The sequence below is a fragment of the Scylla paramamosain genome, chromosome 21 (genome assembly GCF_035594125.1).
Source record: "Scylla paramamosain isolate STU-SP2022 chromosome 21, ASM3559412v1, whole genome shotgun sequence".
Classification (NCBI taxonomy): Eukaryota; Metazoa; Arthropoda; class Malacostraca; order Decapoda; family Portunidae; genus Scylla; species Scylla paramamosain.
Window position 1 is genome coordinate 18,116,822 of NC_087171.1, and position 25,624 is coordinate 18,142,445.

General features: G+C 35.9%; 1 protein-coding gene across 3 annotated transcripts in view; it reads right to left on the reverse strand.

Annotated features, from left to right (window-relative positions):
• Positions 1 to 25,624, reverse strand: part of LOC135111156 (mucin-2-like) — a 33,778-nt gene that overhangs the window by 4,879 nt on the left and 3,275 nt on the right. For 2 of the 3 annotated variants that reach the window (XR_010273574.1, XM_064024182.1), the window contains exons 2-16: positions 24,902 to 24,973; positions 23,977 to 24,082; positions 23,052 to 23,524; positions 9,364 to 16,176; positions 7,917 to 8,884; positions 6,095 to 6,370; positions 5,500 to 5,799; positions 4,950 to 5,125; positions 3,858 to 3,973; positions 3,287 to 3,536; positions 2,474 to 2,688; positions 2,259 to 2,360; positions 1,816 to 1,896; positions 438 to 582; positions 163 to 269 (exon numbers count right to left, since the gene is read on the reverse strand). Coding sequence is in view for 2 of the 3 variants with exons in the window: in XM_064024182.1 (XP_063880252.1) it covers positions 163 to 269; positions 438 to 582; positions 1,816 to 1,896; positions 2,259 to 2,360; positions 2,474 to 2,688; positions 3,287 to 3,536; positions 3,858 to 3,973; positions 4,950 to 5,125; positions 5,500 to 5,799; positions 6,095 to 6,370; positions 7,917 to 8,884; positions 9,364 to 16,176; positions 23,052 to 23,524; positions 23,977 to 24,082; positions 24,902 to 24,973 (10,200 nt within the window). In the remaining variant the exon portion in view is untranslated. The remainder of the gene's footprint in view (positions 1 to 162; positions 270 to 437; positions 583 to 1,815; positions 1,897 to 2,258; positions 2,361 to 2,473; positions 2,689 to 3,286; positions 3,537 to 3,857; positions 3,974 to 4,949; positions 5,126 to 5,499; positions 5,800 to 6,094; positions 6,371 to 7,916; positions 8,885 to 9,363; positions 16,177 to 23,051; positions 23,525 to 23,976; positions 24,083 to 24,901; positions 24,974 to 25,624) is intronic. The other variant, XM_064024183.1, reaches the window with a different exon arrangement.

The window sequence follows — 25,624 nt, forward strand, 5'->3', positions numbered from 1 at the left end:
GCAAGACATAATTATCTTAATTAAATAGATATGCATTAGCTAGTGAAAATCTCAAGAGGGTATATAGATATGTATATTTACTTTAACAGATAATGCAGAAACTCAATTAATCTCATACCACCATAAAGATGTATTTATCCTCTGATCTTTGAAAGCACAAACCTGTTCAGCAGTCAATGGGAGCCAGTATATTGCAGGCTGAGCTTTTGTTTTACGGAAGAGATCATCTAACAGTTTTGCAGGAGGTTCTTCTGGTTTCTTTTCTTGTTCTGAAATAAAGATGGTGTGGTGTAGGGAGACAATGAGAAGTAACTACTCGTGTTCATCAGGCAATTTAGAAATGTAGCATTTAGTACTAATACAAACTATTATAAAATTTTAGGGTTCCAACTAAATGACAAAAACAAACAAATAGTATACATGAGATATGTGGTTACCTCTTCCTGGGCTTCTAGGTTTGTTGTGCTCTCTCAGCCTCTCCTCTTCTCTCTCTCTGCGGAGTCTTTCTCTTTCCCGCTCTTTCTCCCCGGGTGAACGTTCTCCAATCTTGGCAAGATCCCATTCTCGCACAGGTCCCTCACGCTGATGACAACAAGAAATCATTGAATCCTGATAACAGTTAGTGCTGAAAAATAAGAACAAGTGTTCCAACATGACAACGACAATATGGTAAATATACAATATTCAAAGGAGAAAGAACAACAATATTAGAGAGAGAGAGAGAGAGAGAGAGAGAGAGAGAGAGAGAGAGAGAGAGAGAGAGAGAGAGAGAGAGAGAGAGAGAGAGAGAGAGAGAGAGAGAGAGAGAGAGAGAGAGAGAGAGAGAGAGAGAGATGCTGCTCAAATGAAAAAAAATAAATAAATAAAAAAAATAATAATAATAATAATAAATAAATAAATAAATTCCTAAGTAAAACTGTGACTTAAAACACTCAATAAATGCTAGTGATATTTTTTGTAATTGGTGGTAATTTTATTCATTCATGAGGTCCCTAGAGTCTTTTGTAACACTGTAGCTTCTATTCTTCTAGCAGAAGATTGTTTGTTCATATTTATAAGATAAATTTATTTGTGAGCAAACAACAACTTATTGTAATTCCAAAATATGGAAGGAAAAAACATCAGCTCACTCAAATACTGTATCTATTTAAAGATTAAGCATGCAAAATGCAACCAACACATCATAATACATGTTGAGAATCATTTATCCAAATTTCTAGTCTATGAATTTTCAAATATTTAGGGGCACATGTTGTGGGGGAAGAATATATATATATATATATATATATATAGTGAAATCTCAAATGAATGAAGCATGAAATGTGTGTGAGTAGGATTATACTTTCAATCTAAGATCCTTTAGAAAACACAAAACCTAAGGAGAAATGAGGAGCATGCAGATAGATGGAGTGGATAGTGAGGTGATTTAGCAGAGCATCATTAGTGTATGGAACAAGGAAGATCATAAAACATTATGTGTAGCTGTAAAATGACAACCTGAAGTACGATCTACTTAACAAATCACATTACCATTTTAAAGATGGAAAAAAAAAAAAAAAAAATAAATAAATAAATAAATATTAATAATAATAAATAAATAAAATAAATAAATAAATAAATAAACAAATAAATAAATAAATAATAATAATGATAATAATAATAAATAAATAAATAAATAAATAAATAAATAAAATAAATAAATAAATAAATATATGTCTAGAAGACTATTGTCCCTCAGTAATCTGCCAAACTTGTGTGAATAATAATCTAGCAAAGTAGGTCTAAGTTTAATTTAAACAGAGTAATTATTGTTACCTTCCACCTTTCATCCCTGCGATCTTCTATGGTTTTTTGAGGCGGTGGAGCAAAGTCTGCCATCCTTTTCTTCATCTCAGTCTGTGATGTGAAAAAATACATTTTGATAGGTTTGAATAAAATATTATGCATATCAGCATGTTATCAAAGCAGAGGTGGCCTTAAAGTGGCTGTAAAAAAAAAAGGGAAATCATGATCAGTATATAAATAAGTACTATGGTCCAAGTTACCCCATCCCTCCAGTGATGACAACCATCATCACCCCTGCTCAGAATGGTATTTTTGCAATCTATATACTACAATTTTTATTGTAGAGACATGTTTCATATGCAGAAAAGACCATTTTATGGCCTGATTTAACAGAAATCTAATTTTTCTCAGAAAGTGACATTCATTACTAACTCCAATCCCCACAAAGACTAAAACAAGCAGTAATTACTAACCTCAGTAGAGAAGTCAACAAATAAATTTTTGGGGTTTGAGACAGGCCAACGTACACCATGAAGGGCCATTCTGGTCTCCAGGGCCTGATCTTCTGTTTCATACTGAAAATAAAATTTGAAGAGCATGCATTATTCTCTGACAAATGACTATAGTGCACATAATGAATTCAAATGTCCATTCAAGAAAACATTTGTCTGCTAAAAAAATATCTCACCATGGCAAGACACTTAGACTTGATGTTGTCTATCCAGAAGCCATTTTCAGTAAGCCGCCCAGTACGTTGCAGTAGTTCTCGTAACTGGTTAATGGTGAAGGGCCGCACCAAGTTCTGTATGTACACCACTCGGGATGGTGGGTTGCGAGATGGAGCAATTGCTGGTTTCGTGCTGGGAACAGGTCCTTCGAAGAGATGAATTTTCCGGCTCCTCTCTATAGAGTAAAATTAAGTAGTAATGCTTATATGAAAAATGCACTGTAACATTAGTAACATTAAAGCTTAAAGAATTTGTTAAGTTGTGGGATTAAACAATGGTCAACTTTAAGTAAGATTTGGTAGTGCCTCAAATTCAACTTGTTCAAATCTAATATCACAATTACAAGTATACTGCAAAAACTTCATTAGCATTCAGGAAGAGCCGAGCACTGAAGATTAAATAAAAAATAAATCCTTTTGAATTTTGATGAAATAACCATACATGTAAAAGATGATTTATATTATGAAACATTATTTCTGAAGCATTTTAATTTCCCCCACCATCCAATGTGGATTGTGACAGTCTAGCTTCACATGGCAACTTTTCTCCAATGTAGATTGTGGCAGTCTACTTATACCACATTGCAAAATTTAACACATTTCCCATTTAACTAATTTATTGATAAAAGCCGCTATAACTTTAAATGATAGTTTTGTTAAAGAATAACAGAAGTTAAAGAATCCTGGAGGATGAACAACTAATGGAACAACATTTAAGTAGGAGCTGCTACTAAAATTCAGAATCTTGAGAAAATGTGGACAGAATTCACTTACTTTCTTCAGGACTTGGAGAGTGCTTCTTTTGCTTTACTGGGACTGGTGATGCCACTTCCCTTACTTCACGCCTTGGCTTATTTTCTACCTTTTCCTTGTCATCCTTCTCTTCATTGAGTGTTGTCACTTGGAACACTGCTGGTGGAGGGGTGGGACCCTCCAGGTCACTAGCCTCTCCACTCTCTGGAGCTGAGTCTTCTCCCATATGAACCTCAGAGGCAGACAGTGGCTTCACATCAGGAATTATGGTCTGAAATTGAGTCAGGAATTAAGGTCTGAAAATGAGACATTTTTTTCTTTCTAAAAAGTCATATCTGCACTTCCCACAACCTTAAGATTGAGGCTCAGAAATGGGCCTAAAATTTGTAGCACTTGAGATCCTCCCCTGACCCAAGCACAGACAAGTGAAACTATTTTGTAATAAGCATTTAGGCAGAAAGATGAGTATTGTGAGAGAGAGAGAGAGAGAGAGAGAGAGAGAGAGAGAGAGAGAGAGAGAGAGAGAGAGAGAGAGAGAGAGAGAGAGAGAGAGAGAGAGAGAGAGAATAATCATGCAGTCACAAAGATATACCTTCAAAGAAGCTGAGGAGATATCAACAGATGGTTTTTTTGATGAACTTCCCCATTTCTTCTTCTTAGGCTTTTCAGTATCCTCCTCTTCACGAGACTTTCCTCTAGATAAGCTAACTGAAATATTAGAGACACTTTTAATTCATTAACTTTGCAAATACAAACTACTGAATACATTTGAAGTAGATGCTGTTTTAAGTGTACATGACATAAGTAACGGAAATAAACTTTGGGAAAGTGACAAAGATGGTACATGGAGTGAGATGCCTCTAAGACACTGCCTGCCTGCAATCTCCATAATGTTAATGAAGACATAAGCTGTGTCCACTTCAATGGTATGCCATTATCTAATGATTCTGACATATTGTTCACACTTCCTTGGTGTTATAGCAATACTCTTCAGACAATTATTTGATCATATGAAGCACTAACACATACAGTGTTTCTGAAGATCTTGCAAACAAAAAAATCACTATTTTCAGTTCAGTATTGATGGGTTTTTTGAAATCTGGTACAATAAAAAAAGATGTATTTTTCATCAGTTGATATAAATAAATGCAAGAAAGGTATAACACAGTGCAGAAGGAATAAAATAAAGGTACATCATAGCGCAGTAGCAATAAATCAATTTAGCTAATAATCTTCATGTAGTGTGGCTGGTGAAGATCAGTCCTCTTCCTTCAAGTACCCTAGAGGCTATAATGCTGTTGCATGTAGTACATAAGAGTATAGGGGAAGTGCAACTTTTTAATATTATTATGTGGAACTTGTGAAAACAGACAGATGAATGGAGATATTTTGTGTTCAACATGGAACTAGTGAATTGCAAATCTTTCGAGACCTGTACAGTTAGGGGTAGACTTGGGCAGAATATTGTATTCCAGCAAACTCTTCTAAGAACTTAAAAGTATATCATGTACATGTCTAAATAAAATCCCAGGGAGTGTGTTTTGTCATACTAGTAGAACAGGATTCAAGTCATAGAATAAAGACTTTGTAACTTCTTGTATTTCATAATGCTTTGGTGAAGATTAAGATATTTCAATTTGATTCCTCTCAACAGCTAGCTTTTAAGTATACAACAGTTATTTACCTTTTCGGACTGATTTGAATGAAGAATAGTCAATAGTAACTGCATGCTCTTTAATTTCCTCTTCCTCAAGCTGCTGTTTATTCTCACTGTACGTTTCCCTCTTCATGTCTTCACCTGAAGTGCCATCATGCTGTACATCAGGTTCTTCATCTTTTGAGACTTTCTCATCTGGAGATCTAGAACATTTTGAAAGACAGGTCAAGGAAATTAAATTGTTCCTGTGATGTAGGATTCTAAATACAACTACTTACCTGAACATACACAGTAGCACAAAGGAGATGAGCATAAATCAGAAAATAGAAAACCTCTCCTGAGAGCTTTTCTTCTGGTCAGAGAGAAAGATGTGGAATTGCTGGCCTGGTATATAGATAAGAATGAAGCTATGGCACCTGTGATGCATTTAAGAATGATGATGTTGTTAATAGGAAGAAGTGAGATTAAACACATTCATTCCTTATTCCATTCAAGATGTAACAATTTTAGGCTCTCTACCTTCTTCTAAATTTAGCTCTCTCAAAATGTCTAGTATAATTGATTCATGTTTACTTACTTTGAACGCGAGTATGAGTGGCGATTTTTCTTTCCACTACCAGGGAAATTTACGGGTCTATGTTTTGTCTTCTCATTCTCCTCATCTTCTTTAGATATGCAACTTTCAGCTGACTTTGTTACAGGATGCTGATCCGCTAAGCCAGAATCATTCCTGTGATCAGAACTTGAATGCTTCTCATACCTCTTCCGGGAGTGTCGTGACCTAGATCTTGACGAGCTGCTAGAGGAACTTGAAGATGAGGAGTGCCTCTTTTTACGTTTCTTGGGAGTGGGAGACCTTGAAGACTCATCTGATGAACTGAAAGTAGGAAATCCATAAATATGCTGCATGATTCATCTCTCCTAGGTTTACAGGCTGTCCTTTCTGAATACATAAAAGATAGTTTTCTTTTCTACAACAGTAATCTATACTTCCTTCATATAATTTATCAGTGTTTTAATCATGTCTCCTCTCACTCTTGACTAAATTTCTACCAGACAAAGCAATTGTTTGATGTGTTAAATTTCTTTCGAATCCAGGAGGGCTGTTTATATACTCATACATTAAGTCTTACTTCCAACTCCCCAAAAGAAAGAATAAATAAACAATATACCTTTCACTTGAATGGAAGCTGTGTTTCCTACTTCGTTCAGATTTTTCAGGTGAACTCTGTGCAACTTTAACCTCATTTCTCATTAATTTGGGTCGATGGCTTGTCTTCTTTGATTCCTCACAGGGACTTCTGCTATCAGTTGACTCCAGCTGTTTTTCTTGCATCTTATTTTGGTCAGGCTTTTCACTATTGCTAATCCTAGCTTCCTTCTTAGACTTTGATGGGATTTCAGGATGTTTTGTGCTCTTTGGAGAAGGAGACCTAGAGGAACTTGACCTGGAATATTGCATTTGTCATTTCTCACATATTTTAAAGTAATGAACATAATTATACAAAGTGAAATATAATGCCTGTGACAAATTTTACAAAGCAAAATATGATGCCTGTGACAATTTTTTTTTTATCTCTATTAGTATCCATAACTTACAACAGGGTGTCAACAATATCTAATGATTAATGAATGATATAACAGCAAAACCTGATAATATAAATCTAGTGTCAAAAACTGTGAGTACCACTGCCATAAAATGGGAATGCTACAATATCAAAGGTAAAATAATCTCACTCTAAAATTCTCTTGCCACAATAGTCAAAATATTGTAGTGGATATACAGTACATGAAGCCCACAAATAATAACTACTATAACCTTATAGGTAACTCAAGATTTCATATATATGGAAGATTATTATTTCACAGCTAATCTGCTTTGGTGAAATCATGAAGTTCAGTGCAAGAGATGAATGTAGAGATCAAATGCAAAAGACTGAGAGGAGAGGCAAGAACATGGAGAGATGAAGATGGCAATTCTATAAACAATGAATTTGAGTATTAAATATGCAGATACAGGTGAGTGACACTGGAGAGCTTTAAAAGATGGTAACAATCAAGTCTGATCCCTTTTTTTAGTTCCTCAGTTTTCGTGAGAGAGAGAGAGAGAGAGAGAGAGAGAGAGAGAGAGAGAGAGAGAGAGAGAGAGAGAGAGAGAGAGAGAGAGAGAGAGAGAGAGAGAGAGAGAGAAAGATGGATGGGATGCAAGTCTACTGGGAGCTGTTTATATGGTCAGACCACTTTCATGACATCTGGATCTCTGGTGTGTGTGTGTCACATTCTCAGATGTAAAGATCATGTCACTTCGAGTCAGAAACATTCTATGGTCAAATGCTTTTCATGCCATGGTTTACAAGTTACAGACTTTATTATTAACACTCCTAGAATTGGCAAAGGGGAGGGGAGGAGAGGGCAGCAAAGGTGGGCTTTGACATCATGAGGCTGTTACTTGATAACACTTCAATATTTCCATGAACAAAGATAACTGAATTAAAAAACACAGGAAATAACAAAGATAACTGAATTAAAAAACACGGTGTATTGTTGTAGAAGGTAAACCATAACAAATGCTATATGGCAAAAAAGCGATGAACTGGATGTTGCAGGACAGCCTGTGTGTTGCCACTTACCACTGAGGCATGTTCATATTCAAATGTCTTATATTTCTAAAGCAGACCACTAAAAGCTTTTGACCACAAAATATTTCAAACTTAGAATGACTTGATCTTTAATTTCTGAGAATATGACTTTCCTCCCAGGTCACCCTGTGTGTGTGTGTGTGTGTGTGTGTGTGTGTGTGTGTGTGTGTGTGTGTGTGTGTGTATATATATATATATATATATATATATATATATATATATATATATATATATATATATATATATATATATATATATATATATATATATATATATATATGAACTTTAGGCAAACTATCAATTAAAATACCTGATTATTATTATAATCCCCTAACAAAGATTGTGACATACTCACCGAGATCTCGATAGTAATTGCCTGTCATCCTCAGTGGATGCCAGCCTAACTTCATTGCGCTGCAGTTTCAATGGGGCTGAGAGTTCTTTCCTATCTTTCTTGAACTCTACCTCAGTTTTCATCTGAGCACTGGTGTCATCATCACCTTTTGTGCTAGTCTTGTCAGTATCTGTATGTTGCCTATGTTTCTCAAGCAATTCCTCTTTGTCAGAAGTCTCATTCTTTTCCTTTTGTCCTGATTCCTCTGTATCACTTGAAGGGCTTCTGTTTGAAGTTTCCTCACTAGCATCACCACTTTTATTGTCAATCTTATCTTGTTTTTCACAATCTTTTGGCTTTTTAGGAGTATCATGTTGACTTTCATTTAATTCCTCAATGCTCTCAAGTTTTCTTCCTTTTGGTGTTGTTTTATCCACCACCTTACTTTCCTCTTCAGACTCTTCAGAATCGGCACTATGTCTATGGGACCTGCGGACTCTTTTCTGAGGGATTTCTGTGTCTGAGCTGTCATCTTGTGTGCTGATGTTTCTCACCTGGCGTTTCTCAGATTCTATCTCTGCATCCTCTTCCACAGCACATTGAGCAGAGCTTCTACGTGTTCTTGATCTACTGACCTCTGCTCCTAAGATTTTATCTTGTTCTACACTGGCACTGCGAGAACTTCTCCTTAGGCGCCTCGTGCTCACTGACTCTTCTTGTTCTACGCTGGCACTGCGGGAACTTCTCCTTTGACGCCTTGTGCTCATGGTCTCTTCTTGATCTACATCTCCATTACTGCTCTCCCTTTTAGATCGTCCTCGTGTGGTTCTCTGAGAGACTCTTGTGCTGGTCTCCCCTTCCTCCATACCATCAGTGCTATTTTCATCTGTTACCTCCTTAGATTTCTGATTTCTTTGTGAGCTTGGCAAAGTCACAATGTCCTTGTCTTCTTCAGCTGCTCCAGCTTGTGTCTTTCTGCGGCGACCCATCTGAAGGAGAAACATCATATATTAATACAATATTTACTTTTAGATGAAGGGAGTTTTGGTTTTGTTTCAGATAAAGAACACTTTTTATTAATTATTAAAATTTTCTCAATTTATAATGGAGAGAATATGATAATAACAGCAGATTCTGATTTCACTTATCCATCAGCATTTGCTACTTACAATTCTAGCTAATATTTTCACATTCATCTCTCCTCCCCCCCCCCCCCAAAAAAAAAAAAAAAAAAAAAAAAAAAAAAAAAAAAAAAAAAAAAAAAAAAAAAACATAATATATATATATATATATATATATATATATATATATATAAAATAAACCAATCAATCAATCAATAAATAAATAGATAAATAATAAAATAAATTAAAAACATCACAAATGAAGTCTTACAGCCACACTCTATATGCAAGTCTTTTTTTTCAGTAAGTCATACTTACTTTGTCACTGTGTCATACACTTCCCTCACCTTTATAAGTAAATCAGAACTGGAAGAACTGTCAGTATCTGACGTTTCTTGATCGGATACTTCTTTCTCTTGACTATCACTTGATTCCTTTACTTCTGGTGATGCAGATGTCTCTGGTGTTCTAACAGGAGAACTCTGCTGAATGTTTGATGTTTTTTGCTGCTGTTGATCCTTGACTTCTGTGTCTTCAAAATTTGTTGAAGTTGTGCTGTCTTCTGTGCTTTCTTTGGTTAGTGTGTCTGAAGAACAAGTATGATCCTTAGTAACTTTTTCAGGTTGGGATATATCAGTTGTTACCTCACCTGCTGGTGGAGATTTGTTTGTATTTGCAGCACTGTTGTGCTTTCCTGAATCTTTGTCCTCTGTGGGTTCTTTGCAACTCCCAAATAGTTTATTTACTATGCCTTTTGCACTGTCTGATTTCTCACAGTACACTTGACTTGAGACTTCAACTTGTCCAATATCTGTGTTCAATTTGCTGGGTGGATCAACCTTTACTTTGGCAATGTTAGATTCTGTCAAATCACTCTTTTCTTTAGCTTGATCTGGCCTTTCATTAACAGTGACAAGTGAATGCTCAGAAACAAGTCTACCTTGAACTGAAGTGCTGCTGTCTGTAATTTCTGAGGACTTTGAAGAGGAAACTGGGTGAATTTCAGCTGAAGCTCTAAGTTGCAGCTTCAAATTTGAAGATCCTGGAAGTACACCCTGCTTTAAGTTGTCAGAGATATTAGATGATCCTTCATTAATATTAGTTTCCCCAATGGTAGGAAAGATTTCAGTCTTGGTTGTCAATGCAATTTGGGAATGACCTTCACCCTTAGCAGAACTTTCAGGAATTCCACTCTCAGTCCTGGAAGTAAATGTATCAACAAGACAAACTTTTTCCTTAGTAGTATTTGTTTTGGTCAGAGAAACTTCTCTTTTTGCAGTGATTGTACCAAGAAGAGAAGTCTCACCCTTAGGAGAACTTGGTATATTATTATCCTTGGTCTTGGTGATCCCTGTACTTGCAGAACTTTCTCCTTCCTCACCTGGTGTAGCACTTATTTCTGCCTTGGTAATATCTGTTTTAAGAGAGTGAACCTCACTCTTAGCCAAACTGGGTGTGGTACTTGTTTCTATCTTAGTGTCCTCAGTAGAATACTCAAGAGTACTTATTGAAGCCTCTGCTTTCTTTACAAGGTCTTGACTAAAAAGACAAACACCACTGCTGTAATTGCTAGCAGTGGTGCTTCTCACACTCTTAATATCTGTGTCTGAAGAACAATTTTCACCCTTTGTCTTGTCAGTGTCTGTACTCACAAGGCTGATCTCTTTCTCCGGACAACTTGGTGTGGTATTTGCTTCAGCCTCTGTAATGACTGTGGCAGTGGGGCAAATTTCACTTTTAGGAGAACTTTGTATTGTATCAGTTTCAACTTTGGTGATGTCTGTACTAGGAAAACTATGTCCACTTCTTGAAGAACTGTGTATCAAGCTGGGATCCTTGGCTGTGTCTGTGCTTATAGTACAAACTTTAGTGGCAGTTGTATTTGTTTTACTTTCAGTAGTACCTGTTGCAGGAGAGAAAACTTCAGTTTTGGAAGAACTATGTGCAGAGTTTGTACTCACAAGACCTTCAATCTTTGGAAAATTTTGTGTGGTATTTATTTCCTTTCCTGTGGTATCTGAATTTGCAGAAAGTAATGAATTCTTAGAACTACTTGGCGTGGTACTTCTTTCAGTCTTGGTGATGTCTGTCCCAATTTGACCAACTTTTGTGGGATGTTGTATGCTGATTGCTTCAGTCCCAGGGGTGTTAGTACTCAAAGGACAAAGTACACACTCAGAACTTGGTGCAGTATCTTTTACAGTCTTGGTCCCATTTTTAATATCAGAATCACAAACTTCACTCTCAGAAGAACCACTCAGTATAGTTGTTGGTTCAGTCTTGGTTATGCCTCTGCCAGCTGAACAAGTTTCACTCTCAGAATAACTCTGTGTGATACCTGTTTCAGTATGGGTGGTATTTTTGCAAGTATTGCTGATTTCACTTGTTGAAGAAGTAGGTATGATGTTTGTTTCAGTTTTTATGTCTATACCAGCAAGACAAACTTCACTCTTTGAAGTACTTGTGGTATTTACTTTGAAAATGTCAACATTCAAAGAACAAGTTTCATTCTTGGAACTTGATATAATATTTGTTTCACTTTTATTGACAGAAGCAGTACAGGAGGCTTCACTTTTTGAAGAACTTTGTGAGGTACCTGTTTCAGTTTTGGTAATGCCTACACTAGCTTCATTTCCTGGAAAGTTTTCTGTTGCATCAGTTTCAGTTTTGGTGATGTTTCTTGTCACAAAATGTTCTTCAGTCCTGGTGGTGTTTATATCTGCAAGGTCAACTTGATCCTTCAGTAGAGATACAGTGTGTGTTTTGATATCAGTAGTGTCTGTAATCTGTGAACTAGATACCCTGGAACTTTCAGTAGACTCTACCTTAATATTTCTTCTTTCAGTACAATCTACAATCCTTTCTTCATCTGTACTAAAGAGATCCCCTTCACTTTTTAGGAAACTTTCTGCTACAGTGTTTGTCTTGGTGGTACTTACTGTACCACTTTCCTGTTTTAATGATTTTGATGTGGACTCCAATTTCTGCTCCTTTAATGCAGCTGTTCTCTTCACAGAACTGACTTCAGCCTTGCTGGTTTCAATGAATAACAAACTTTTTTCCCTTTCAAATCCAGGACTTGTATTGGGACTGGTTTCAGTCTTTTGTATTATAAAGGGAATTGCAGTAGGTGCACATGAAATATGAACTTCTGCCTTGAGAGATGCGAGATTAAGATCTGAAGCAACTTCTACTTTAGAACAAATTTCACCAGCTGCTGGTTTCTGTGAACTACCTTCACTAACTAATGGTGCACTAGAGCTTGTTGAACTGCTAGCAGATGACTCATAAACAATCCTCGAATCAGACTCTGCTAATGATTCTCTTGCTTGAGGATCTGTTTGATCTTCCTTGACTTCAACTCTGTGTTCTTTTCCAATTACTTTTTGGGCATTACTATTATCCTTTGAAGTATGTTTAACATCACCCTGGACCTCTGATAAACTGCTACCTTGATTCTTTGAAGTTTTTCCTTTCAAAACTGACAATACACCAACTTGATGCTCAATGAACTTAATACTGTCAGCAGCACTTTCTGTTGGATTCTTATATGGTGAACAAATCTTATGATCAAGTGTGCCAGTGCTCAACTGTGTGCCACCTAAAACACTATCTGTCTCATTCTTTGCCTTACTAGAAACAGGATTTTCAACTTCAAGATTATAATCTTTCTTCAAATTCAAGTCCTCTTTTGTTTTGAATTCTAAAAATACTTTTTCACTTGCCTCCTTTGATTTTAATTCAGAAGCAGGATCTCTTCTTGACTCAACTTTTTTCTGAGCATGTGTGTCCTCTGAACTAGTAGCTAATTCAGATTTTGATGCAAAATCTTTTGATTCTGGATTTAATTCAAGTTTTGTTTTACTTTTTGATTCAAAATTAACTTCACTTTCTGTAAGACACTCAAATGATTTTGATTCAGCTGAAGATTCAGCTTTTTCCTCTAGTTTTTTTGTTTTTGTAAATTCAGATATAACACTGGATTCAGTCTTTACCACATGTGCATCTTCAGAGGATGGAGCTGATGCAACAATGAAATCCTTGTTGACTACGTTACTATGCAGTGAATGAGGCTGCTTCACCAATGACTGGGTATCCTTGAACAATACTGGAGAGGTCCTTTGGTCTCCAGTTATCTTTTCTGAAGAAAGGGCTAGCTGCTCAACACTAGTTCTTGTATCTTCAGATGTTGAAATAGATATTGAAGACTCTTTGTTACAAGTTATATTCTTATCAATATCAACAGTTTCTTTTTCAATGAAAGCAGACTTTTCTTCTACCTTAAAGATATCTGCAGTTACTTTTAGATCTGTGTATTCTGATGCTGCATGTGGAAGTTCTGAACTTGTTGATCTTCCTCTTTCAGTATCTGCAAGCTTTGTTATTGGTGTAGTTGTCCTAGGAGAGTTTGTAATTTTTGATGAATCCTTTTCTGCAAGTGCAAGTGATTTGTCACCAACCTCAATGTGCAACTTGGTGTCCTGTGCAGATTCTAATTCTGTATTTTGCGGAACTGTTAGAAGCTGCTTTACTTTCTTGTCTTCCTTACTTTCAATTTCACATTTGTCACTTATAAGACTTTCAATGCTCTTGAATTTATGAACAGGCTGAATCACAGAACTAACAGCCTTTACTTCTTTACTAGGAATTTGTCCACCTGGTTTTGGAACATCAGAGAAATCTATATATTTATCTGTTCCAACAGCTGGCAAAGAGGTTTGTGTCTTCCCTTTTGATTTACTGATTTGAGGTGATGTCAAAATACTAATCTGTTTTGAGTTGTCAGGAATATTTGGTCCTATTTCTGATTTGCTGCTCAATATTTCACTTTCAGTGCATTTGCTTTCTAAGACTTGTGTATGAATGCCTTCGGTCTTATGTGGGAAGTTTTGCTCTGCAACAGAACTTGGTAATTTTGTCTCTTCTACAGTAATCTTGCTTTTAGGCAAAAGACTCTTAACAGTATGTAGTGTATTCTTTGCACTAGGTTGAACTGATAAAAGAGTAGTGTCCACAAAATCTGAATGTTTAGTAGTATCTAAACTTGTATCCACAGGAGACTGCTCTTGGATGACTTTCTCAACACCATGAATAGCAGTCTTTTCTGGCTGTGAATGTGGTAATTTTTGGGTTTCAGATTCAGTTTCACTTGCAAAAACTGAAGGGGTTTTAATATTACAGCTGGGTGTAAGATCCCTACTTTGCTGTGCAATTTCTGATTGTACACTTAGGTTAGATTCTTTACCACCACATAATGTACTCAATAGTAAGGGTGGAGTATAACTTGACAAATTATGACTTTTCTGCAACTCTTCTGTTCCACTTTCTTCTCCAAGCTGTAGTCTTATTTCTTTTATGCCTCCTCTTTCTCTTTCTCTATCTTTATTACTTGTGGAAAGAAGACTGGTGATAGAATGAGATCTTGGCTCATAATCTGAAACTTTTGTAATAACAAGCTTCTTGATAATATTTTCCTGATTTTCAGATGAAACACAACTTAAATTACTGTCAGACCTCTGTGCTGATTCCTTTTCAACTTCTTTTAAACTTTCTCTTCTCTGTTTGTGAGATTCTGGTCTTTCTGATTGATCAATGTCACTTTTTGGTGATGAATCCTTAGATCCTTGTTTAGAGTCTTTCACTGGGTCTCCCTTTTTCTGTGCAGTGTCAAGTAACTTCTCCCAAATCTTAGCTTTCACAGGACCATGTGCTAATGGAACCTTTGGGGCAGGACCTACTAATGTATGTGATAAAGATTCTGAGGTTTTTGCTGAGGTTTCTTCAACTTCCAAACAATCTTTTCTGGTTGTTTCACCTTTGTGAACATTAACAACTTCAATTGAAAGAGTGTCACTGGAAAGGGCTTTTCTTATATCATCCAAACTTTTTATTTCATTAGTTTTCAACAGATCTCTGGATTCTCCATCAGTTTTCTTCCCTGAAACTTCTGGGACAGTTAAGTTATCAAGCTTGCTTATAGTCACAGAACTTGGTAACTTGGATTCATTCCCTTCTCTTGAAACCAAATTGGACAACTGTTTTGTGACTTCTACAGTGCTATAATCTGGCTTCTTTGCCTTTTCAACTTTCTTTATACTTTGTATTGCTGTACCACCACTATACTGATCACATTCATCCTTTATTGATAAACTTTCAGAAGCCTTCTTAATGTCACTTGCCTTGTGCACTACAGGATGTGTTTCAATGATAGGTAAGGAGTCTTTAGCACTCTCAACTTTAGCAGATGCTTCACTTACTGGTGCTGATTTGGCAACTTTGTGTTTCTGTTGTTGTAGTGTTACAGAAGATAACTTTTCCTTATTTTCAGGTTCTTTTACTTTCTCCTTTTCTTGTTGTTCAAGTATGTCTATATTGGGTGCATTTGAATTTATACACTTACTCTGACTGTTAATATGAGAAGACTTAGTTACGACATCTGATTTTCCAGTTGATTTCAAAACAGTCTGTTCACCACCTTGCTGTATTCTTTTCAATGACACAACAGGTTGTAATTCTGCACTTAAAGCTGTCACAGAAGTGTCTTCACTAGGATACTTTTGCTCCCTTTCTTTTGTCTTTCCGTGAGGAGAGACAGGTGGAATGACTTTCAAAGACAATCTTCCATCAGAAGTATCACCACTGACAACTGAAGTCACTGGTACTCTCAAAGATGTGGAAATCTCAGGAGCACACACTTCCTTCACTGGTTCAATTAAATGTTTTCTACTCAGAGCTTGGTTTGCAACACTGACTCTGATATCAGTTGAATGGCTAGATTCTCTCTTTGCACTAGAACTGTCTTCTTTTCTCTTTGGTAATTCATCAGTGATATTAGGCACAGCATCCGGCAATTTAATCTTAAGTGATGGTACACGGTCTTTAAGATCAGGGGAAACAGTTTCACTTGAGGTGTGGCCTGGGTGGTTATCAGAACTCTCGTGATAGGCTGGGATATGTCGGACCGAGCGTTTGCGGGACCTGCGTGGTGGTTGAGGGCGGTGATGGTGGTCCTCCTCCTCTGAGTTATCCTCCTCTGAATCTTCAAGGGACACTCGACTTAGGACTCGAGCAGCACGGGCAGAGCTCCTGCTGGGCCTGCTGCAGTTAGAGGTAGAGGGAGACTCTGGTAGTGGTGGTGCTTCAGTCTTGAACTTTCTTACCTGAAATAAAAAAAAAGTTCAAATATGAATGAGTTGCAAAGGAAAATTATTTTACTACTAAAAACATGATTTGTTTTCACTCAGCAAAATAATATATTTATATATCTTAAAAATTCAGTGAATGAAATAAAAAAAATAATAATTCATAGTAAACTAGAGACCTTGCATTCACAAATTCGACTCAAACTTCAATTGCAAAGGGACTGGTAAAATTAATTAATACTTTTACCAAAATATGAATTAACATGTCCATCGCATTTGAAATGATGACTAATTTGTCCAAATTACATCAATGTAGTATTGAGACACCTTTACAAAGGCTGAATATAACAAATCTCTGTTCTTACTTTCCTTCATCAAATGTTTCACTATTTAGTCATTCATGTACAATTTCTTACAGTACTGGCTGTGATAGAATAGCATGACTGTGGATATTATGGTAGTACAATGTTGCTTTCAAGAAGAAAATGATGCCAAATTCTAAGATGCATATATATATATATATATATATATATATATATATATATATATATATATATATATATATATATATATATATATAAAATCACTGCACACATTGATTAATTTTGCATACAATCATTTCAAGGGATGGTAATTATGGATGAGCAGCAATGTGTTCACAGATACATTTCTGCTGAAGGTACATACACATTTCATTAGCAAATACTGATGATTGTCTCAAGAAATGCAGATAAGAACCTCCATCAATTTAAGGAAACATACCAAAGAAGAATACAAGATATATTGGCAAGTTTCAATTGTAACTTGCAAGTGTATTGAAGTAGATAAGGAAAGATGAGTCTATAGTGCACAATATTTTTTCCTTGTCACTTAAATACATATCCATCACCAATATTGCATTATTACATATTCAATGTGGTCCAGTGGTGAAATTATTACCATCCTTGTCTCAAAACTACAAGGGCTAAGGTTCTAAGTCTTAATCTGGGCTTCCTTTCTCTCAAATTACAACCTTTATTCACCAGGTTTTGTTCTAAAAGAGCATGAAGCCAACAAACCCTGCTCTCATGTGTACCTGTGTGTCTTTACTACAAGATCAGAAAGTCTAAGCTACACTAAGTGGAGAAAAAAAATAATATGAGCACTGATTACTCCTAAATTTTAGCTCTTAATAAGAACATAACCTAAGAAAATAAGGGAAGCTGCAAGAAGAGATCAGGCCTACACGTGGCAGTCCCTATAAGGGGTGACTTGATCAGTCATGAATGCAAGGGCTTTAGTGTACATATAGCAGTACATAATTATGAATAAACTTTTAATGATTAACAGGCCTCACAAGATACGACTCTTAAACTTGTACATTTCATGCGTAAGCATACATAAATATTAACAAATTAAAATGCTGACTTGGAGGGAAAAAAAAAATAAATAAATAAAAAAATAAAATAAAATAAAATAAATAAATAAATAAAATAAAAATAAAAAACAAATAAATAAAATAAAATATAAATAAATAAAAAATAATACTAATACTAATACTAATAATAATACTAATAACAATATAATAATAATAATAATAATAATAATAACAATAACACTGAGGAAAATAGCATCCAGTCACATCTAAATTTCATGATTACTTTTGATTATGATTTTTCAGGCATTTTCCTGCATTCACACTTGACCTTGATCTTAGTAGGAATTTTTTTTACCATGCTAGGAATATGAAGCTTCAACTTTATCATTCTAAAAAAAACTGCACAACACTTATTTGTAAAACTGACAAAACATATCTTGATTTTAAAGAAATAATCTAAGGCATTTTTCCTCTATATTAGCTTGCTGTGCACTATGCACCAATATATCAAAGCAGACATTTTTTTTCTACATGTTTATCAAAGAGAAACTGAGCTGCACAAACTGCCAGTATAAAAGGATGGGATAACACTGGAAACTTAAATTTCATGCATATCCTATGACAACCTTCACCTTGACATCTAGCAATGAAAACTGTGCTCTGACTAGGTGGCTGATTATGATGCCATCTCTCTGCCACGGAAATTTCTTTCTCCACCTTTGTTGGGAGGAGGTGATTGACAACACAGCACCTTTACTATTGCACTTCCCTTTCCTTCATTCAGAGAGAGATAGAAGAGAGAGACTAGCTTCTCTCTTGAACTTGACTTGCTAGAATTGAGTGGCTTCAACTTCTAAACCACGCTATTGAAAACCTAAGATGGTGACAGCTATCAATTTATATTAGTTGTCACTGCAATACCCAAAACTATATTTGTACAATAAATAAGTAACAGCAGCATCCATAGCTCTTTCTTAATATATCCATTACATTTCACTCCTGAAATGTACATCACCAATGAAAAGGAACGGCAAATCAGAGTTTAGAAGGGTATCTGGACAGAGAAGAGCAAGAAAAGAGGTTGATATTCAACCAAGATGTGCAGTAATGTCAGAATGGAATGTGAAAATAAAGCTAAGACAATCAATGTGGGAGTTTGTGAGTGCATACGAATCTGGAAGAGAGGGATGAGAATACCTGGGACTATGTTAGTGAGTATTTGTAGTTTTGAAGTAAACACAAATGTTTAATCACTGGGCATCTGAATACTTGAGATGGCATCCTCTACTTTGGACCTATCTATCTTTTCAAGTAATTTTCTTACAACACTTTGGGTAGAAAAAGAAAGAGGAAGACATGATGGATAAAAATAGCTGGATCAGAAATGAGGTGTAAGGCTAACGAGAAGAATATAAGTGGAATAGATGGACAGTGTGAAGAGAGCATTAGATGAAAAAGGGATACCAATGAAGCAGGGAAGTTGAGTGGAGAGCAGTTGTGAATGGTTGTTTTGTCTGATCTGACCAGTTGATTGGATCTGTTGTAGAAAGGGCACAAGTCTAATAGAGAATAGCATCTGAAAATTCTTTCATTTATTGGACCCTTGATATGCTTATTCAACTGACCCTTCATCAACAAGAATTTGCTTCCTCCCTGCTCTTAAGACTAAGAGCTAAGATGGATTTTAATTCAGCCTTGGGTTGTGTGTGTGTGTGTGTGTGTGTGTGTGTGTGTGTGTGTGTGTGTAGGGAGAAAAGTATCTTGAACATGCAGATATATCAGTCTAATACAGATAGAGTATCTTAATTTGAATTGCACTGGAAGAGAAAGAGAAAAAATTATGAAATAAAGTAACATATATATAAAAGATGTAAAATTTTTAATATAATTTGTAATAAACCTTATTCTAAGCATTTAACAATTTCAAAGCAGGGCCCTCTTCCTTGACCTAACTTAAAAGAGACCCATGTCTCAGCCATACATTGTAAATATGTCTAACTTGGAGATCATAACCCATGTCTTAACCATACATAGCATATGTCAATTTCTTCATTGTTCTTTCATCCCTAAACATTTCTCACTCCAAATTTCCCTCATATAAGTAAGTTCAAAGAATTTAAAGGATACACATAAAGAAGCTTAAGATGTACCTTATAAAGCAAGTAATTTTGTTTTACAATGATACCTAGTTAAGTTTGGTTTCTTTTTCTTGAGTTTCAGCCATCACTATGATGTGGAGAGTGGGGAGAAAAAAAAAAAAAAAAAAAAAAAAAACCCAGTTATTGGATTTCCATATAAAGCAAACATGAAAAGCCTGAGCATACATATCTAAGCTGGATTCAATAAATAGCCCAAACATCTATGAACAGGCTATTCATATTAGTTCAAAGCTCAAATGAAGTCTTCCACCAATAGGCTGTTCATATTAATTCTAAGCTCAAATGAAGTCTTCCACCAATAAAGACAAAACTACATGAGCAAAGCTGGATCAAAGCTATCCCATGCAATATGATAATGCAATGCAGAAAAATGTATAATGACTATCCATAGTGACCATAGGCTAAACTGATATAGAAGCTTTCAACCATTCCTTCTCCTTTTTTGGCAGGACAACTCATTGGTGCACTCATTAAAATCTTGCCACTCCCCAATATTTTATTATCTTCATGATACTTTCAATCACCTTATCAATTTGCCTTACCTCGAACTGATTTTCAGAAATATCAATATATAAACAATAATAATGTCAAAGTATTAATCCTTCAGAAAAATTGTAGAAACTAATAATACATATAAAACAATCACATTTACAGGACTTATCACACATCAATTGAGATAAAGTGCACGTCAATGTAATTAAGTGAATCATGTTTCCACAAATTTTGTGATGGGTTAATACTTTGACTTCATTATTTTCATATTGATATTATTAAAAAAAATTATTAACAAGGCTAACTGATAAGGTTATTGAAAATATCTTAAATATAAAAGAATATTGGTAGGTTCCAAGAATATTACAAGTGCACCCATCAGCTGCCCTACCAAATGAGGAGGAGGAAGCAAAGGACATTCCTTCTATTTCAGCTTAGCCAATGGTGACTATAATACTTTTGAAAGTTAACTTGTAAGATCACGTACAATGTGCAGCATATGATATAAAACATAATAAAGCTCCTATTTTCAAAGATATCGCAAAATACCTTCACCATGTACAGTCAAAATCTTGGAGAGAAAAAAAAAGAGCCCATGCACTTTAAACAAACTGCCAACATTCATATATATGAAGCACAACTACCAAGTACTTCCAGATTCTAGATTTAGGAATGATGGGGGGCAATTGTGGCTCCTTTAATATCAACCTATGGATGCAGAGGTGTAACATGAATAAGCCCATATGTGCTAAATATTTCATCATTGAAGAGCAAAACAGCAGTGAGTGAATAGGAAGATAGAGCCACACATGTCAAGATATACAGGGTGTACTTGCTTCATCTTCTGAAAGGCAACTTCACACAAAAGCTTCTGATATTTAACACTGTCCTTGCTTTTAAAATAACTATAGCTTGTTTCTTAGCAAATTTTGCACTTAAGCTGAGATTCATCCTCCAGCTAGCTGAGCTGACAACCCATAAGCACTTAACAGTGCTGTCATGCAAACTGTCTCCGAACATCAACAATGACTTAGAATTCAGAGTATGCCCATAACCAACACCACCCATAACCTGCCGATATCTGCCAGCCTGGTTATTCTGAATCATATGCCAGACTTGTTGTGTGCCAACTATCACTTGCTAGCTATGTTGATACTCTTCTACAATCCTACTAGCTACATGGTCCACCTCTCCTTCTGAGACTAAGGCCCTTTTTGTCCATAATCACTGTTGGCCAACTGTCTACACACTACAGCAAAGCCTATTTCATTTGCTGCATGCCTGGTGTTATTGAAGTTGTTTGACAATGGCATGTTCTACCCAAGTTCACTTGAGAGAGAGAGAGAGAGAGAGAGAGAGAGAGAGAGAGAGAGAGAGAGAGAGAGAGAGAGAGAGAGAGAGAGAGAGAGAGAGAGAGAGAGAGAGAGAGAGAGAGAGAGAGAGAGAGAGAGAGAGAAAACTGCAAGAAGCTGCCAGGCTTGCAGTCCCTGTACAAAACACAGCTACCTATCACTCAACACAAACATGATTACTGAATCTATTCTATTCACTAATCACTCTATCTGAGAACCAATTCCTTTCTCCTTTTTAAATGGAACTTTATGAAGCTTGAACTCATTATTTCTTGCTCTATCCTGATTACAGACCAAGAGAATATAAATATTACTTATGTTACCTTCATTATATCCCCTATTCCACTTACAGACCTCCAATGAATCCCCTCTTAACCCACATCTCTGTAAGATATATAAATTTAAAAGCTTCAATCTCCTTTTATAAAGAATACTTCTCATCCCTTGCAACTTATAAAGTTGGCAGTAAATGGTATATATGGCACCAATGTCTGATTTATATGACTGAATTTATTTTCCTTAAGAAAACTCTGCTATAGTGAATCTATTTTGTACCGAGTGTTAGGCATGACCCTGAAGGGGATTCTCCTGCCCACCACTCTGCTACGTGTCACAACATTCATCTTTCTGCCTGATTAACTATTTATTGCTTAAACATGGATCTGAATACATCTATTACTTTAAAAAGTACAAAAAATATTATGAATGTTTTGTTTAAATGAGGTTAATAGCAATGATCTTGGTGTATATATCATTACATCTGACAACGGTGCTTTCTGACATAGTCAAGGTGATATAGTAACTAGCCACAGGCACGCACCACAGGTCAGGTGAAGGCTAGTGACCAAGATCACTTCATCTGGTCACCATCTAAAATAAAAATTTCCCCTCCCACACCTGCCACATGCTCTCATGTACTTCATAGCAGTGAGAACAAACTTATTTACAACAATAAAATGTATATTTCTTAGAAGATAAGGCCAATAGAGGATTTTAGCTTAAGGCAAGAATAATCTCAGGTCATCCAAGGCACATTGCAGGTAGATTTGGCAGGGCAGCAAAAAGTCAAACACTGAGGTGGCCACACCTAAATGCTCAGTACAAAATATTGTAGTTTTGGCATTCCCTATAATTAACTGCTTGTATTCTTCTGTGGGTCTACAACATAAGCTTGATCTAAACCGTGTAGTATACTATAAAGCAAGCATGGCTTATTCCTCCAAACATATATACACACAAACCCACATTACATACATAAACAAAAGTTTGATCCTATTGCCATCCATTATCAAACACACCTTTTCAAGACATTTAAATCTATCATTACAAAATTGTCCCTTGATATGCATTTAAGCTCATTATTTGTCACAAATATTTGATTACATATATAAAACAATTATCATTTTCTGTACTCTAGCGCACATCTGGGCCTATTTTTTGTTCACCTCAAAATCATGTAAGGAAGTACATCCAGGAGTTATAAGAAAGTTGAGGGAGCCTTCAAAACGGCTATCTTGCTTCATGAATACTTACTTGCTCCCTGGCACTATCAGGATGGATGGTTTGTGATGGGGTTGTTAAAGTTGTAGATGCTGGGTTGCTGAAACCTTCAAGGGCCTTTGGGGCAGCAGTGTACCCTGGGTTGGGAAGTTTGGTTGTAGCAGAAAAAGCTGCAACCTTAGATGTGATGAATTTCTTTGTATCGGGATAAGCAGCAGTTGCTGAAGACTTGGTAATAGTAGAGATTGTACTGGCAACTGAAGTAGTGATATTGCAGCTGCTGATGGGAACTACACTGGCCTTGGTGGTCGTGACTACACCCAAACCAATGTTTTCACGGTTCACTTCGAGATTAATGTTTCCTTTGCTACTAACCTTGGCCTCGGTCACCTGTGTGGGCTGTGTGGGATGTGGTTCTGGTGGTAGTGGAGTTGATGGCTGATAAGCGTCAGTGGTTGAACCACTGACAAGCTGAGAGGTCCCAGGAACTGTAGTAGTTGCAGTTTCTAGAAGAGTAAATAAAACTCATGAAAACAAGAAAACTTTACAATCCTGCTTATTGTTTCCCACATCTAGTTATGAAAGAGGGATACATAGTAACAAATAAGAAATAATAATCTGGCAGCCAATGACAATATCATGAAGCTAGAAGTTAAGCAACACACCACCAATGAAATACCCACCAGTGCCAAATGCAATAATTTGGTTACCAAAGACAAAGTTGGAGTATTTGGACTGAAAATGATGCTATGATAAAGAAATGGGCAAGGTATTTTAAAGAATTACAGAATGTACATAAAGAAAGCAATGGAACACATTTGGTACATTAAGTAAAGGTGAAAAAAATGAGAAGTGGAATGGTTAATAGGCTGAAATATAGCATCCTAAGGTGCTCTGGTCAATAGAAAGAATAGCAGAAAGTGATATGACTAAGTATACATGTGTGAGTGTGCCTCACCTCTATACTGTCTTCTAACTTCTATCTGTTGACGGTAAAGTGCCTTCTGGGACTGGAAGTATTCTCGGATGTAATCGTTGTTATCTAAGTTGGGCTCATTTTGTAGCTGAAAATAAATAATAAAAGTAATCAGATTTTCCAGTAAGGAGATAGCCTGGAATTATAATTCTATTAATTATTTTTAAATAACATCCATTATAAAATATAAAGGAAACTTGGCAACTGCCATGAGCGTCAATACCAAAGAATTTAGGTAACAGACTTACCATGAATGTATTTTGGAAAGATGGATGCTTAACATGCCTATATGAAATTGAAGAATGATTCTTAGTTTTGAAAAAAAAAAAAAAAAAAAAAAAAAAAAAAAAAAAAAAAAAAAAAACTGAATTGATTGATAGTAAACTTCTTGTTAATTAGAAACATTAATTTTATGGATATAATTTGGTTAAGTTTCTTTATATCTTTAAAGGTTGTGTACATGCTTGCACATATCAAGTCTTATTCACACAGCAGCAGCTCAACAAGCTACATCATCTCTAGCAGTGTTCTCCACAAGCCTATATCTCTAAGCCCATCAACACCACTTCTTTCCAGTTTTCTTAGTTCTACTGCCACTAAAAGTACCTACTAGGCCCAGACCACAATCTTTTCCAGCATGCCACATTAACATTTTGTCATCAGAATTACTTTAATGGAATTTGGTAGAAATGGAGCATAATTTCCAAGGTTTGCTGTGATACTATCACTAATATTTTTTTCATTAATAAATTCCCATCAAATCAATGCTACAAATAATCTGACAAGAATTCCAAAGCCATCACAGTTTAATTACTGCTTGCACATGAACACATAATTAGGGTTTAGAAAATAACATGAATTCTTGCTCTGCTGCCAATGTACAAAGGAACACTTTACATTTGCTTACCCATCTATTAGGGACATCCTCTTCATTAACAGCAGCTGTTGCCTTTGATTTTGTGTTCTCAAACTGTACACTCTGTTAAAAGATATCAAATTGTTACAAACTGTTAACTACATAACACATTATGGATGTAGCCTACAAAAATATATCTTTGAAGGTCAATGACACTGGAAATTACAAGTGTTTCTCATTACAGTAAACCCTTGATAAACCGAACCTCATTAACAAATTTCGGGTAAACTGACTCCTTTGTGTTAACCAAACCTCCCTTGGTAAACCGACCGCATGTTCAGCTTATCCGATGAGTTTGAATGTTGACCAAACATGCTGGTGACACTGTGTGTATCCCTCAGGTAAGCCGAGCACTGGTGTAGGTCCCGGGTTGGGCCAACCGAACACAACTCAGTGTGTGGTTATCTGGTGTAGTGTGGTTGTATGGGTGGTATGTGCATCACTTGGCTTTCTCCCCCTTCATCTCAAAGCAACACTTCCCAACATGGCAACACAGCATCCCTTCCTTGTTTGATGAATGCAACACAGTCAAAAATACTTTTATCTACCTTATTTATATTACAGTACATTAATTAAGCAATGCATTAATAAAGATCTACCGAAAAAAAAAATTACAACCACCTTATAAACCGAATTTTCTGATAAATCAACAGGCATCTCCTCTCAATTAGTTTGGTTTATCAAGGGTTTACTGTATTACTCTATCAAAAATAT